Source organism: Scleropages formosus, chromosome 18 (genome assembly GCF_900964775.1).
Source record: "Scleropages formosus chromosome 18, fSclFor1.1, whole genome shotgun sequence".
NCBI classification, from domain to species: domain Eukaryota; kingdom Metazoa; phylum Chordata; class Actinopteri; order Osteoglossiformes; family Osteoglossidae; genus Scleropages; species Scleropages formosus.
The window spans coordinates 25694506-25712086 of NC_041823.1; the positions used below are offsets into that span (position 1 = coordinate 25694506).

General features: G+C 40.3%; 2 protein-coding genes across 2 annotated transcripts; both read left to right on the forward strand.

Moving 5' to 3' along the window:
• Positions 1–3350: 3350 nt before the first annotated feature.
• LOC108919151 (free fatty acid receptor 2-like) lies at positions 3351–8660 on the forward strand. The gene is made up of 2 exons (XM_018726941.1): positions 3351–3443; positions 7137–8660. Exon 2 carries the CDS (start codon positions 7171–7173, stop codon positions 8140–8142), a length of 972 nt encoding a protein of 323 aa, XP_018582457.1. The 5' UTR covers positions 3351–3443; positions 7137–7170; the 3' UTR covers positions 8143–8660.
• A 7363-nt stretch (positions 8661–16023) lies between these two features.
• Positions 16024–17022, forward strand: LOC108919130 (free fatty acid receptor 2-like). Its single transcript, XM_018726910.1, has one exon. The coding sequence runs from the start codon at positions 16033–16035 to the stop codon at positions 17020–17022; it is 990 nt and encodes a 329-aa protein (XP_018582426.1). The 5' UTR covers positions 16024–16032.
• The last annotated feature ends 559 nt before the right edge of the window (positions 17023–17581 follow it).

Below are 17581 nucleotides of genomic sequence, written 5' to 3' on the forward strand. Positions count from 1 at the left end.
CAATGAGTCCTGTGGTTGCCTGGAGGGTGACTTCAATGGCATTGAGCTTCTCTGAGTCCCACAATACCCAGCACCACTTTACTTCACTCATCATCTCACTTTACTTTACTCCTTCCACTCTTGCATTTATAAATATGTATTAAGATTTGGTATTTAAATGTTTGCCTATTCAATCACTTATTTATTTTTCTACTTTTTTATATGATTGGTTACGTAACTGTGCATGTACGTGCATACAGTATATGTTGTATATGTGTATGTATATGTTTTACATTGTATGCTGCTGCAACCAAAGTGAATTTCCCTCTCAGTAAAGTCTCATTCTTTCATTGAAATAGGTAGCTGAAGGTTGAAACTAACTGTGTGCACTTGGGAGGTAAAATGCTTGGTACATGACAATCAAAGCCTAATGCTGGGCTTAATTATTAAGCTCTATAGACAGAAAGATAGATAGATAGACTGATGCATGTTGGGAGGAGCAGGAGAGGCTTGTCTAGTTAAGGATATTGGCCCGTCTGTGCTGTGCGTAGGGATTGTGGGCATGTGGCTGCTCTCTGACCCACGTACTGAGTTGACACCCTCAACAACCTCGGATGGGATTGGAGACACGAGAGACACGAGCTGGGTGGGGTTGGGCTGTTCCCCTAGCAGTGTTGGACCAGGCTATGACTTCAGATCCTGCTTGGGAATGGCGGACCTCGTGGGAGATGCTGGTGAGACCAATTGGGAGGGCCCCATTTGTCTGAGAGGCCAGAGCCTGAGAGATTGGTGGGATGGGCTGGGAGTGCTTCCGGTACTTCCATCTCTTCTCCCACCCAGCCCCACAAAAGGAGAGCCTGGGCCATCTGATGCACCCCCACAACTGCCCATCCCTGGTGGATGGTTTTGAATGGGCAGGGGTGGGGCTGAGCTGATGGATAGCACACTACTGCCCACACCTTCCATAGCTCAGAGGCTCAATGAGGGCCAGCTGCCTATTCAGGGGTTATCAGCAAGAACTTTAAAGGCAGCTTGTCTGAGGACTGAGGGAGAGACATTTTGTGTTATTGTGTTGCTCTTGGTTTGTGCCGGTCTGTGGTGGAAGGGTCTGAGGCTTCATTGTTGGGTCTGATTTGACCTTTAGAAAATGTGCTGTCCTGTCCTTAATCCTCCACCGCACAACCAGCCGCAATAGATGGATTAGAATTTTATTTATGCCAAAGACACAGCACAAGGCTACAGCAGAATGTAGGTATAGGTTAAAGTCTCCTATAATACAATGCTGTCATCTCTCAAAAACAATTTCTGTTGGAGGAATTGTTAACCATGGATGAGTGCTAGGTGAGGGATATTTTCAACTTCACTTAAATGGGTGAGAGCTATTTTCAACACCACAAAAATAAAAAGAAACACCACTTAAAGAAAAGAGTAATATCAACAGTGCGCTAGTTTTATTGTCTGGTGAAAGAATGTGCTTAAGACTGTGTTTCACATGTTCAGAAATGTCCAATCAAAGCAGCTAAGAAAAACACAACAATTCATAACTCAGTCTTACTTTTACATCATTCTAGAAAGCACCTTTACAGCGAAATAAAGTGTAGTGAATTTCAGTTAGGAAACGAGCAAAAGACAAAGTAGCATTCCCCAATGATGTATATGAAAATAAAAACTCGACTATTTTTATATGATATTCTTGTAATGTAAAATATTTTTCTATGTAAAATTATAAATTTGTATACTTATTTTTGTAAAGAAGTATTTTATACCCTGTAACCCTTTTCAATTCAGCCATTACATCTTCCATGCCCTCTCTTCCCAGAAGCGATACAGGGCTACCAGGTCTTAAGCAAAAGTCAGAAAAACAGATTTTTCCTTCATGCAGTGCCCCTTATCAACCTCTGAAACTTACATTGTAAACCATACCACACCTAAAATGATATTAAGTTTCCACTGGTATATAGTTATTAAGATGTTGAACTGCAAGCATACTATATATCATAAAGTAATACATTCATTAAATTCTCATCAATTACACTTATTTATATATAATAAATAAAATATATTTATTCTTGTTTCCTGACAGCAAAACAACCAATTTCTATGAGAATCACAAACATGATAAGCAACACAACACATTTTTTTTAAGAAGCGGAAGACTCAGTTTAGAAACAAATCAAATTCAGAACAAATTCAGGAAGCACATGCATATCTCAAATATGGAAGAACTTTTTGAGACAGGTAAGTTCTCACTGTGGTATGATATTTCTGAGCCAGAATACACCAGCAGAGGTTCTCCCACTTTGTGAAAGCATCAAGCCCCTTTTTATTTATAGTCCCAGGGGTATTTCCACTTCTGTACTTGTATTACTTACAGGCTATGTGAACATGCACATTCCTTTAACTGTATTGTTTGTATAGTATTTATTGTATTTCTGTTAGCTTTGTTGCTTTTTACTTATTATATTACGATAATTTTGTTTCATTATTTTAAGTGTGTCTCAATGAGAATCCAAAATGTGAAATCTTTTGCAGACTTACTCCGTCAAAAAGTGCTGTGTCATTAAAGCATGTTATTCACATATTCATGCTGACATTGTTTCAGAAAATAGGATTTCCTCAGTTTCGCCCACATGGTCTTTCGTAGCATGGAGAATCCTGCCTTGCATGTGCAGTGGGGCTTCCCGTCCATCCGCAGCCACACGTGCCCAACTAAGTCACTGGCAAGGATTACTGCAGTACAGATCTGCTACTGAAAAACTCTGCAGATGGCTTCTCAGCCCTGGAAAGTGTCACATTTTCTAGGCCTCAGGTCATGAAGCTGTCAAAAAACTACTATGAAGAACAATAACAAAAAATCAGTACGAGACCAGTTGTGTACGTACAAGTGTGAAACTGCAGCAGAAGAGCCACTTCCCTTGTGTGTAAAGCAAAGTTTTCAGCTCGGTGGAGGGAGTCTCTGTGAAATTCTATGACCACGTAGAGTAAAATTTGTTCCCTGTAACCCAATGCAATGTCTGTAGTCTACGGGGCCACCGCTCACCTTCTTGCCCCCCGTGTCAGGACTTCTGAGGTCAGCTGTGTGTGCAAAATATGAAGGTGCATGTGTCAATGTGTGTGTTTGATAGAGAGACGAAGAGCGTGATAAACACTTCTGTGACTTTTGGCCAAGACTGTGCATTTTTTTAGAGTACATAAATAAACAAATGAAAGTAAGAATGGTCTCACTGCAGCATCACTGCTTCAGAGCTCAGTTTGATCGCAGTGTGAGTTTACAGCGGCTGGAGATGTCCCCCAAAGGCGGCCCTTCTTGAGTCATCGCTAAGGAAGTGGCGTGTCTTCCTCCCAGCCTGGTCAGTGCTACGTGATGCATCTGCAAGTGTGCATAACCATAAAAAGCGGTGCCCCGCTGGGACTCCAGAGTGTGGTCACCATCACAGCAGACGGCAGCGGACGAGCTGACAGCGGTAGGTATCAGCTATCTCTTTCACATCCACTTCATATGTACTAAGTACTGCCACGCTCACACTTAATAGAGCTGGGAGTAATTTGAAATCTTGAATTTACCAATTAGTACAAATTGCTTGACTTTTTCAACATGATATTAAAAAAAATATTTAGACCAATCCAAGTCATTAAGCCGAAGGTCAGGTTTCACCATTGAGTTTATGCGATGTTAAATCAAGAGTATCTGCAATAATGTTTTATTTTTTATAAATGGATATTTTTTCACTTCTCTCATGAACAGTATTTTGGAATTTTGCAGAACTTAAAGTTAGTTCTCAATAGAGTTTTAATATAACGGTAAAAAAAAAATAACATTATCGCTTTCTGGAACATTAAGTTTAATAGTTAACTTGCTGATAACCTAATGTCACGCTCTGCTCTTAATACTACAGCTTATGAGGTATAATTCATTTAGTTCAATTACCAGTATTAATAAATATAACAAACTAGAAGTGAGGGGTGTGGGTGTCAGAGCTGGCACAAAGAAAATATTTAAATTTTATATCTAATTCTGAAAGACAAATTGTTCAAACTGTGTATATCATTTTTAATTGTAAAGTACTTTAATCTTTGTTTTATTGTTTGGATACAGTCTATAGTGAAATGTTAGCACATTTAACATGTATAACATGTAAAAAGTACTAATAAGGAACGAGTACAACAGAATGAAAGCACAAGTACAAGAATAAAATATTATATAGATTTGTTATATAAAATGTTTCTCATTTGGTTCAGTCAGTACAATAATAGCTGATACCTTTCATCAAGGTAAGGACTCTATGGTTGTGGCTGCTCTTTCACCAAAAATTGCAATTTGCCAAAGAACAAAACATTTTAAGAGGTATTATCATGCAATGAATGTCTTGCAAAAATGGGCCTCAATAGGCAGATAACAAATTACACTGAACCTTTAAAGGTACAGCATATGAGCTGAATTCCTTGTAAATTCATTTGCATTTAAGAGTTTATCTGACTATTCTTGAAAGTGGTGTACAGCTCAGAGTAGATAAAAGTGAATCCCACAACAAACAGAGGGCTTAGATACATACACATGGTGACTGAAGCACAGCTTATTTGTTCAATACCGCTGTTGTCATAGTGCACGTATACCAATAGCAACCAGTAGAAGTGATGTGAATAGGAAGACAGGTAGATAAAAAGTACAAGGTGGTAAAGGATGTTTCAGGAGCTATGATGGCAAAGGGATTCAAAAGAGATGAGGAAGGAGACCTTTTTGAATGGAAGGAATTCAACAGTTCAGCAGGAATTCAGAGGGAGAGAGAATTAATTCCACCACATTGATAATCAATGGATTTTAAATTTGATGCAATTCATTCATTGTATTTTTCTTTGTGATATGCGTTGCTTTGGAGAAAAATGTCTGCTCAATGAATAAAAGCAAAATGTAAACATAGATTTTGGATCTATTGAGGGTTGAGGGGTGAGCAGAGGTAGAAGATCACTGAATTTGATGTAAGCAACTACAAGAGGCCAGGAGGCTGTTTCAGTTGGCTAAGCAAAGTATCATCACAGCCTGGACCAGGATCTGGGAAGAGTGTGATGTAATACAAATAGTTTACATAGTTATGCCCTTCTGTTTGTTGCACAGTAAACACAACATTGTTTTATGCACCCAGCTGATGGGTGTCGTAGTACACACCAAAACAGAAGAGGAGTGATGGTCCAGATTGATTCAACTCACTTTCACAATGTTTACAGTTCATGTCTGGTGTTTGAGTTTGTGATCAATAATTACATTATGAAAATTGCAAAAGTTTATGGAGTCAATGAACAATCAAAATGGAAAGAAAATTTTGTGACAACATTTTTATTTTCACTCCTTTAAAATTAATTTTAACATTAAAATTAATGTTAGCTTGAAAGTAATAAAGAAACGAAAAATAGATCCTAAAACTGACATTTTTACGGACCCTAATCCGAAAATAAATAAGTAGGCTTGTACTGATCGTGAGTCACTGATGAACGTAATTTTGCAGTTAGACAAAACTGATTTTGAATAAACTTTCAGTCCCAATCGCGTTCATGAGATGAGGATACAGTGTACATAAATATGTTTATGGAAATACAGCAGGGTAACGGCTCTGCCCCTGCAGTATACATGTATATATTAACTCACATGTAAATACATAAAGGCACAAAGCATCATGGATGTATGCTGTCCTTAGCAATATTTTAATATGACCTCGTTATTTGTTCTAATGAATAAATATTGCCCAGGAAAAAAAAGGGGAAACTTCAAACAACGTCAAACACAGATCTTCCAAAGGTCAGCTTGTGCAACTCACTCCTACTACATCAAAGGGCATGCAGCTCTTCTCAATGGCTTGGAAGTTGTGCATTTACACACTTGACTATTCCTGGGCAACACCTGCCAAACCTTGACAGCTGAACCTGATAAAAACCATACACTCCTTTCATATTACTGGTGTCTATCTTGTTTTCGCCAAACCCTTTTTTATGAGTTCTGTTTCTTTCAACATTGTTTTGACTAATTTCACCTGCATCCAATGATTAATTACGTAGTTTACTTAGCTCTGAATGCTTATTTGAATAAACTGATGGTTCAGCACACGTTTAACTCCAGGAGCATTGTGGCGTAGGTGGTAGTGAACCTCAGTGACGCAGAACAAGGGGCCCCATATCTGTTGAGGTGACTCAGGAGCATTGGATCTGCCTGGGATTCTGCTTCACTTGATTCAGCCCATTAGAAGGTACAGTTGTAGCAGAGCAGCCAGAGGAGCAGTCAGTACTTTTGGACTGTGAAAGGGCTTTTTCTGAGTCTTTGTCAGTTGATACCGGCAGAGACAGACTGGTGCTTCTGGCATTGATTCAGCACGTCACATTTTGGGATATCTGGTGAGACTGCTTCTAACTGCATCTATCAATTATATTTTGTTGTCATATAAGTGTTTGCACTTCTCATAGTTACTTCTCATTAAGGCAGAAGGATGAAACAGGTTCCTTAAACTGATTTAGTAAGCAATGCGATACATAAAAATTGAAGTGTAAAAATAATGTAACTGGCTGTGGATAAAACTTCAGGAAAGTGAGTACATGTTGGGGTACAGTACTGCTGTGGGTTGGTAAGGGTTAATGTGTCTGTGCTTTCGAGGGTGTAAATTGAGGAACACACCTGGGTTTTAATGAGCCAAATTTCTTGAGAAAACTGAGTGTGAGGCCAAAGAGCCCCCTCTTTATTGCTGTGATGGGCATTCTCTTTACTGCTGTTTGTGGGCTCTTCCTGAGAAGAAGCTCTGCCACCTCTGGCTTCAGTCTTTCTGCCTCTTTAGACCAGAAGGGTTTGTAAAGTGTTGTGCTCCAGGAATATTCAGCACCGTGTCACGTTTGTACGTCCCTGAAAGTATATAGTCATATCTTTAATGCTGTACTTATTGAAAGTCTCTAAACTATGAAAGCTTTGAAGATCCCATAAATCTCCCATAGGGTATTTCACCAAGCTGGGAAACCTGCTTACCTTTGAAAAGTGAGAACCGTTCGACAGGACACAAGGATCAGGAGTATACTGAGTTGTCCTTTGTGGCAGTTTTACCAACATGTAAAATTTAGAGTTTAAACACATTGTCCCCCATGCTGGGTTATGACTAAAACTGTTCTTTCTTTCCTTTCTGCAGAGTGACTTGTTGAATTCCTGATCTGGATTAAGAGATGGAAGTCAAACTGGACACCACGTTAATGCTGGCAGTGTACATCATCACTTTCGTTACAGGCCTGCCTGCCAACCTTCTGGCGTTCTACGCATTCATCCAGAAGTTTCGCCAGAAGCCCACACCCATCGACATCCTGCTGCTAAACCTGACAATATCTGACCTTATCTTTCTCATCTTCTTGCCATTCAAAATGAAGGAGGCAGCAGATGGTTTGCAATGGAATCTTCCCAAGTTCTTGTGCCCATTGTCTGGCTTTATATTTTATACCACCATCTACAACAGCACCTTCTTCCTCATGGGTGTTAGTGTGGAGCGTTATCTGGGGGTAGCCTTCCCCATCAAGTACAAGCTTCACCGGCGGCCTCTCTACGCAGTCATTGCCAGTGTGATCTTCTGGTTGTTCTCCTTGTCACACATCAGCATTGTATACATCATGGAGTATCATAACTCCACAGATAGCACTGAGCATTCTAAGAACAGCTGCTACAAGGATTTTAACGAGGAGCAGCTAAAAATCCTGCTGCCAGTACGCCTGGAGCTCTTTGTGGTGCTCTTCTGCATCCCCTTCCTCATCTGCGTCTTCTGCTATGTCAACTTTGTCCGCATCTTGTGCAAGTTACCCCATATCAGCCCACAGAGGCGGAGGCGGGCAGTTGGGCTATCTCTGGGGACGCTGCTGGTGTATGTTCTGTGCTTTGGGCCCTATAATGTGTCTCACGTGGTTGGCTATGTCTATAGGAAGAGCCCCGACTGGCGTCACTTTGCACTTCTCTTAAGCACGTTCAACGCCTGCCTGGACCCCATCATTTTCTACTTCTCCTCCTCCACAGTCAGAAAACTACTGAACAACATACTAAAGAGGATGGTGGGAAATCTGCAACTAACTTGCTGCTACAGATACTTCTACTGCCAGCAGTGGAGCTGCACTGGAAGTGAGGAGGTCACCCAGAGCTCGAATGAGACATCCTGATGGACCATCCAGACAGAGGGGACATTGCAGTGTCATAGTTCAGTGTGTCATGTTTGAGTGCATCTTGGACTCTTCCGAATTCATGGTATTTGCTGCACTGAATGGATCAGTGGGTTTGCTTGGTTCTGTCTGTCTCCAAGTAGTAGGTTTCATTTTTACAATTTCTAAGCACAAGTTCAGTTGTCAGCCTCATATTAGCCATTCTGAAGAACATGTTGCCTGTTTAAGTTTTTTACAGTGACTTTTAATTGGTTTGCTTGGTACTTCATGTTCCCCACCCTGTGCAGAAGAATTTGTATAAAAGGTTATTTTACGTATACATTTATTGTACATATCAGTGTCTGTCCATGTTTTTGTAGACACCCTCACAATGTGTAAGTAATTTCATATTCATATTGTATTTGTATTTTTTTACTTTGAAGGGAAAGGTTTTCACATGCTATTAGTAAAGTAATATGAATTTATATAAAAATGTTCTAAAATAAAATAATATCTGCTGTCAGGGGGTGTGGTGGTGCAGTGGGTTGGACCACAGTCCTACTCTCTGGTGGGTCTGGGGTTCGAGTCCTGCTTGGGGTGCCTTCCGGCAGACTGGCGTCCTGTCGTCCTGTCCTGGGTGTGTCCCTTCCCCCTCTGGCCTTACGCCCTGTGTTACCGGGTAGGCTCTGGTTCCCCGCGACCCTGTATGGGACAAGTGGTTCTGAAAGTGTGTGTGTGTGTGTGTGTGTGTGTGTGTGTGTGTGTGTGTGTGTGTGTGTGTGTGTGTGTGTGTGTGTGTGTGTGTGTGTGTGTGTGTGTGTGTGTGTGTGTGTGTGTGTGTGTGTGTGTGTGTGTTAAAATAAAATAATATCTGCTGTCAGGGGGTGTGGTGGCGCAGTGGGTTAGCCCACAGTCCTCCTTTCCATGGGTCTAGGGTTCAAGTCCCGCTTGGGGTGCCTTGCAACGGACTGGCGTCCTATCCTGGGTGTGTCCCCTTGCGCCCTGTGTTGCTGGGTTGGCTCCAGTTCCCCGCGACCCCGTATGGGACAAGTGGTTCTGAAAATGTGTGTGTGCGTAATATCTGCTGTCATAAAATATATATTTACCCTTTATTTGTTTTCTGTAACAATTCTGAATTAAATCATGCTTTTCCAAACAAAAATAGCATTTTATTCTATTTAATTATAGAATTTTCTAGAACAAGAAGAAAAGCAAAAATAAAAATATTTTTAAAATGCCAAAAGAAAATTAATTGCATTAATGTGGAGCCAGTTTTAATTTAACAATACTTTACACATTTCTGTGGGGAAAGTCCCTCAGGCTGGCGCGATGGCGCAGTGGGTTGGACAGGGTCCTGTTCTTCAGTGCGTCTGCGGTTCAAGTGCCGCTTGGGGTGCCTTGCGATGGACTGGCGTCCCGTCCTGGGTGTGTCCCCTCCCCTTCTGGCCTTACGCCCTGTGTTACCGGGTAGGCTCCGGTTCCCCGTATGGGACGAGCGGTTCTGAAGATGTGAAGTCTCTCAGGCTGCTGCTGCAATGGTGCCAAACAGGTGCCTTGGGATAAGAGCCAGCCATATCTTTTTGGGGGCTCTAAAAGGGATTTTAATATGCTCCACAATATGAAATGGGACAGAATATTTTTTTTTTCTAGTAAAGCAAATACCTTAATGAAGTTGAAACACAAAATTACAAAAATTGTGTAATTTAACAGCTGAATTTTGACAATGTGCAAAGATCGCAATGCTTACAAGAGCATACACACCCACACAGACACACAGTCTGAAGCTGCTTGTCCCAAGTGGGATTGCAGCAAGCTGGAGCCTAACCTGGAAACAAAGAGCGCAAGGCTAGAGGGGGAGGGGACACAAGTCCATCACAGGGCACCCCAAGCAGGACTCAAACCACATACCCACCAGACAGGAGGCGTGGGCAAAACCCACTGCACTACTGCATCATCACGTCCCCCACTTATGAGAACAATACTTAAAATACTTAAAAATAAAATGATAGTAAAAGGAAAAAATCCATTTTATTAAAAAAAGTAGCACAGAATAAATTATCCAGTTAAATTGACTATTTTGATGATGTCAACAAGTAAAATGATTAAATTAAAAAAAAAAACTGTAACGTAACCCTCTGGCCAAGTGCAAAGATAAAGTGAAACGTAACAATAAAATGGTAATGGCAGTAATATTTATATAATTTAATAATTAATGTTCTCAGTGAAAAACCACTCGTTATTTCATTTGTACATACAGTGCACACACTGCTTACAACTTTGGTCCCCTTGCCTTTCTGGAGGCACAACCATTGATCACATCATTATAAGACAACTGGGCACCAGCTCCATGGTTGATACTGATTTTTGACAGTCCGCTCAGACATTCTTGTGCCATGGAAAACCTCAGATAGCTTTTTATGAGTTTTTATGTGAGAGTGCATGCAGTTCTCGGGGCAAACCAAAGATCTGGATGCCATAGTTAACAAACTTATAGATGACTTAATGGTCATATAGCAACACTAGTAATCTTTATTAATATATTTTCTTGTTATTTTGAAACATTATACTGATGTCATGGTGAGATGATGTGGAAGAGAAAATTCAGGAGCTCAAATGGGCACTTAGCTATACATCTGTACACCCCGATACGGGGACACCCCGTTCACAAACTTCTGGCATAATGGCCCTAGAAAAGTTCGACCCATGTTCAGTACACGGACCATCTGCTGCCGGTGTTATATACTTTTTTCCAGTGCTTAAGGCAGACTTTTTCCCGATGATCTAGAAGTCATGAGCCAATCAGGCACAGACTTTTCAACAATGTATGACCTCTTCTTAATTGGTCATTTTTTAGTTGTTTTTTTAAAGTCTGGAGATCTGTTTCCCTTTTATTTATTTATATATTTTTTTCAACTACCTCTCCACATTTAAGAGGGGTCTCAGAACTCACCTCTTTCTGATGCTCTTCTCCCTTGATGTTGTAAGTGCTCAATAAAAGTGTACTAGTTTGTTATGCTATAACAAATATAAAAAATTTTAATAATGATGTATAAATAGTTTTAATAATAATTTGTTTAATAATGAAAAAGACTTTATACAGCTACTTGTGTGATGTACACCGGTTCATATGGTGGAATATGACAAGTGGACTGCACTCAAAAATCACAGGTCTGCATCCAAATCTCTCCTTCTGTTGGTGTGATACACTTTTGTATTGTTCTCTCAGATGTACGTCGCTTTGGAGTAAAGTGTCTGCTACATGAATAAATGGAACTGTAGATGTGCTGGTTGTGTCTTTCGTATGTTTCTGTGTTCCTGCTGTACAGTAGTTTAGTGAAAATAAAATTTCTGCCCCAATTTAGTCTTTGTTAATTTTCTCCATAATCATCGTAATGTTTTGGTTACTATTGCTTGAGACTGTTCTTAAGTGTTTGCGGAAATATTTAGGCATCTCTGTAAAGTCCAGGAATACATCATTTTTTCCCCGTCTGAAATAGTGGGAAAGGACCTCCTGGTTTATATTTAGAACTTTTGTGATGTCTGTGGCATTGACCATTTTGCAAGATTGCTGCTCATCCCTGAGGAAACTCTATTGGGTAAGTACATTTACATTTATCTGATACTTTTCTCTAAAGAGACTTATAATGTTAAGGTCACAAGTATTACATGCTTACAATCATTTACTCATTTGTACAGCTGAAATTTTGAGGCTAAGTACCTTGCTTGAAGATACTACAGCAAGAGGTGGGAATCAAACCTGCAACCTTTGGGTCCAAAAGAAGCAGCTCTAACCACTACACTACCAGCTGTCCCATGCGATTTGTTAGGGAGCCTGCTGCCAGGCACAGGGACCTAAGGAGCCACCTATTAGGTACTGTGGGCTCTGTCTGGAAGTGTGGGAGGAAACAGGAGCACCACACACACACACACACACACACACACACACACACACACACACACACACACACACACTCCACATAGACTGAGCGAGGATCAAATTCACATTCTACCCACCTGTGTCACAGTGTATACCCAGTTTATACACATGCCTTATACAGTGAGTTCCCATACAAAGAACTGCTTTGTGGCTTATGAAAATATATACGCTTTCCCATACAATACAATTTCTATTCAGTATAACAGTATTTTTGTCTATTATGTAGTCAATTTACTTCCAGAGAGTGGATTTAATTTTGTACATGTTTTGAGAAAGAGATGCACACTTTGTGTCTCCAATTCAGAAGATTTTTTTGTGGCACCCTGGAAACAGTGACTGCTAGTGAAAATAATGCCTAGTGATCAAAAAATCATCTACCGCCAGGCAATTGTTAGTAACACTACATGTTGCCTCTGATGGCACAGTGTCTAAGAATGAAATAGTTATATAATAATAACACAGACAGTTATCTTTTGAGCTTTATTTCTTGATATAATAAACTTTTATGAGCTCATTTACCACAACGACACCTATAAATTGAGGAAAGGGGATTGGCAAACTGAGCAAAGATGGCAAAGACTGCAAAGGCAGAGAAAAATAAATGGAAATAAAAAAATAAGTTAGGGACAGTGAAAAAAAATTAGAAATCATACATTTCTTCTGGAAACTGGTTAATTTTTCCCATAAGACATGATTAGCGCTTGAATTTCTCGCACAGCCTGACTTCATGGAATAAATGAACTCTTTTATGTGAGTGATGCTTGTATTTACATGTGGCTGTTTACAGCTTTGAGGATAATGACAGCCTGTGCTTGACAACACAGAATAATTTGGAAAACATGGTAAAGTACAGGATGTACATAGAACAGAAAACTTGTGAAAAGAACTTGAAAAAAACGACTTTGATTGCAAAAACAATAATTTGTTATGCAATTTTGTAATATGCTGCTGCTAGAGTGTTGTAATTTACTTTTGTAAGACTGTTGTAATATAGCTGTCAGTTTTGGCTTCCTGTTGAAAAACTGATCATCTGAAAAAAGTGATTGTGTTAAGATTTCTGTTTTGTGTGAAACAGAAATTTTCAGTGGCCCTTCTTTATTGTCACATTTGGAAGATAACTGTAATGATATTCAAATTAAATGAGTCAGGCAGAAACTGTAGCTACTTACAAATACACAAATGAACGGAAACGCTTGAATAAATTTGTAGGTCAAAGCTCACGATGTCACCACACTGCTTAGAATAAATTATCCTTTACATAGCATTCACAGGGTGGTTAGACTGCATGTAAATTTAACTTTTAGTTACCTTTTTATTGGACCATTACAGAGCTATCTAGATGTTTTTGAAGCACTTCACTTTCCTTAAGCAGCTATAAAAGAGGTTACTGTCACAAGACTCTAATGAAGTGCATATTTAATTCATTGTCTGTATTTATTTATTTTTTTTAACCTCCTCATTAGCATAACCTGAGTTACCTCTAAATTCATGTCTCTTATGTCACTACCATACTACTGCAGCCCGCTGGTCATAGAATAAAGAATAATTTCCCACTGACTTGCACCTGTACATTCCCTTATCAACCTTCACTACACACCTGGCAAGTGACTAAAACAACAAGGGTTTGGTAATGTCAACAAAAGGCCTTCACTGACCCATGAAAGGGTATACTGCCCCAGTGGGCAGTCACAGATGGAGAGAGAAGGTTGTTTTGCCCGGTGGGGGCAATTTCATAGCCTTTCGGACTGTTTTTCTTCCTCTCATCTTTTCCTCATCAAGAATGCTATACCTGGAGGAAATAAACCAGATAACATCCTGGTGGGTGACTAATGACCTAGTTGACTCCGATGTCTGTAAACGAGGGCTTGGACGCACTCCCTGAGATATAACCGGGTTACTAAGAGACGTGGTATGGACAATCTCCCTCATGCCACCTTTCAAGACAGTATGGGTTCCTAGGCGACCTTGTTTGAAGAACAGGGTAGAATGCACATTGCAGGATCTTATTCATTTTCCATTATCTCTGCTGATTATTGAGATGATTGGGCAAATGGTGAAGTACATTGCCTGCCTCTGAGTGGAAATCGCTTCCAGTAGGACCACGAAAGATATAGCCGAAGATGTGCAGCAGATTTGGGGGGACTGCCACATAAGCAGCACTGCGGTAAGTGCATCTTCTAGGCATACTTATAGCTTTACAAAAGCATTTGCAGTCAACTGTCTTCTTTGTTTCTTTGCCTTATGTGTTCAAATGAACTGTGTCACTGCGTGAAAAGAGCGCTCTGTAAAAATAAATTCAATTGAATTCTGATCAGCAAAGAATATCTAGTGGAAAAGAATGAACTTCCTGGTATACCATTGATTAATGTGGGATTTTGAGACAAATTATGCAGCTGAAGAAAATATTTTATTGGTCAGTCATGAGGTTTAGATTATACATTTTTAAGTGCAGTAAAGGTGATTTTCCAGAACCAGAAGGAAACATTTATAATTGTTGTTTTTAGATAACTGGTCAGACAACATTAATATATGACATTTGGAAACATTATAACTGCCTTATAACTCACTTTTTGCTGTTGGAATTATTGGAAAGACGCCTCACAATTGGTATTCCGAGCAGATAGTCAGTCTTAATTGTGATATGTAATGGAATTATTTTTTTCCCTTGAAATTTAATTCCTTTTACTTAATTCTCCCTGCAGTCTTCATGCATATCAATTCACTCAGACCACTTTCCAGACATGCCATGCATTAGGTACATGTGGTAGCAACACACATTTTAATTATATTGTGCTTTGTAATGTTTTTTTTCTGTTTTGCATTTCAAGTTTTTAAATTATGTATGGTTTTCTTAAGCCAAAATCTTTATTCATTGTCACAGCAGCAACTCTTAACTATGAATAAGGTAAAAATTTGAGTTATTTGGCTGCTGATGAAAACAGAGCACTCAACGAGGATGGTTTGGAACTAGAAGTTTTTTCTTTTTAAATTGAATTTCTAATAAATGTGTGAATAAAATCTGCTAATACTTTTACAAATTCAAAGGGAGAATGACTGCTTTTAATTATAATTCAAAAAGACAGTTAGTTTGGTCAGTATATTCTTAAACCAAATTTTATCGCTTATTTTGGTATTATGGTTATTAAGTACATTTTAAATATTATACAGTTAAGAACTATATTAGTACCCTTATCAAAAAATTTTGCAGTATTATACAGTTATAATACTGCAATGTTTATTGATAAAGGTACTAATAAAGTTCTTATTAAAAATACGTTTTGTTACTGTATTAATTTATCTTTTATGTTGAAAGGAGGGGGGTGCGGTGGCGCAGTGGGTTGGACCACAGTCCTGTTCTCCAGTGGGTCTGGGGTTCGAGTCCCGCTTGGGGTGCCTTGCGACAGACTGGCGTCCCGTCCTGGGTGTGTCCCCTCCCCCTCCGGCCTTGCGCCCTGTGTTGCCGGGTAGGCTCCGGTTCCCCGTGACCCCGTAAGGGACAAGCGGTTCTGAAAATGTGTGTGTGTGTGTTGAAAGGAAAATTTTCCATTTCCAATTTTTTTTCCATTAAGACATTTTTGAAAACCGTAAAGTTTTGATTAATTGCCCGTCATGAAATAAAATTGACAGTACTGTACTTTAAGTGTCTATTCAATTCTTAAAAGAAAGATTTTAAGCCGTCTAAACATGAGGTTTCTACAAAATTCAGTCGTTTTCATCTCGCATGTCAGCAGACACAGATCTGCAAATTTCAGATGGCTTGAACACTTGTCTAGGCAGACAGAAAGGCATGGTGTCTAAATGCTTTGTCTCAATCCCTTTGCCTGGGCTTTCAACTGAGCTTGTCCCTCACTGTCCAGAGCAATAGAACCCTGCTGTTTAAAATTCCTGTGATTTTTGTTTATCCAGATGCCTGAATCCCATATCACGAATGCTGCATCTTGATGTCAGTAGCTCTGCAAAGTAAAGTCGCTACCATGTTGAGTGGCTACTCCCACCTGGTCTTGGCAGTTCATATCATCACCTTCCTGACAGGCCTTCCCACCAACATCCTGGCCTTCTATACTTTCAGCCTGAAGGTGCGACAGAAGCCAGCACCCATCGACATCCTTCTGCTCAATCTGACTGTTTCCGATCTCATCTTTCTCATCTTCCTACCCTTCCGCATGAAAGAGGCAGCAGATGGAATGAAGTGGTACATGCCGGACTTCCTGTGCCCACTGTCTGGCTTCCTGTTCTATGCCACCATCTACAACAGCACCTTCTTTCTTACAGGCGTCAGCGTGGAACGCTACCTAGGAGTTGCTTATCCCATCCGGCACAAGCTCAGTCGCCGGCCTCTATACGCGGTGATAGCCAGCATCTTCTTCTGGGTATTCTCCCTCACGCAGCTGAGCATTGTTTACATTGTACCCTACTACAACCCTCAAGGTGATGGAATGTTTCCCACACCTGTCCCCCAGAACATCTGCTACGAGAACTTCACAAACGAACAGCTGAAAGTCCTGCTGCCTGTACGCCTGGAGCTTTGCCTGGTACTCTTCTGCATCCCCTTCCTCATCTGCAGTTTCTGCTACATCAACTTTGTCCGTATCCTGTGCAAACTGCCCCACATTAGCCGGCGGAGGAGGCAGCGGGCCATAGGGCTGTCCCTGGGGACGCTTGTGGTGTTTGTTCTGTGCTTTGGGCCCTATAATGTGTCTCACGTAGTGGGCTTTGCAACAGACAGTAGCCCCTATTGGCGGAACATTGCACTCATCTTCAGCACCTTCAACGCCTGCCTTGACCCCTTCATTTTCTATTTCTCGTCCTCAGCTGTGCGCAAAGCACTTCGTCGCTTGTTTGCAAACTTGCTGGGGAGGCTGAAGGTGCCTACGTGTAACCGGCCTTCCTGCTGCTCCTCATTGGCAGACTCACAGACAGACAAGGACCTTGAGCTGAACCCAAATGAAGGCAGTGCTGTGTAAGAGGCTGCACTACTGGATACAGAATTATACCTGAGCACATCTAAGCATGCATATACAGTTGACCCATGAACAATGCGGGGGCTAGGGGCGGTGACTTCCTGCGCAGTCAAAAATTTGCGTATAACTTTTGACTCTGCAAAACTTAACTACTAATAGCCTACTGTTGAGCGGAAGCCTTACCGATAACATAAACGGTCAATTAACACATATTTTCTATATGTGTTATACACTGTATTCTTCCAGTAAAGTAAGATAGAGAAAAGAAAATGTTAAGAAAATCGTAAAGGAGAGAAAATACATTTACAGTACTGTACTGTATGTATCGATACCGTAAGTTTGCGTCGTCTGCTTACAAGATTAATCGTCTGTCTGTCTGTCAGTACCTACATCAATATTGTCTTATATGATACAAAACACTTATGCTGTTATACATATTACGAATACTAGACATCAAAAACGAAGATGGAAAGATAATGTGAAAAAGAAATTCATATTTATTCACAGGTATAATGATTCATGCATTGATAAAGAAGTAGCAGCAATACGATACCTTTACGGT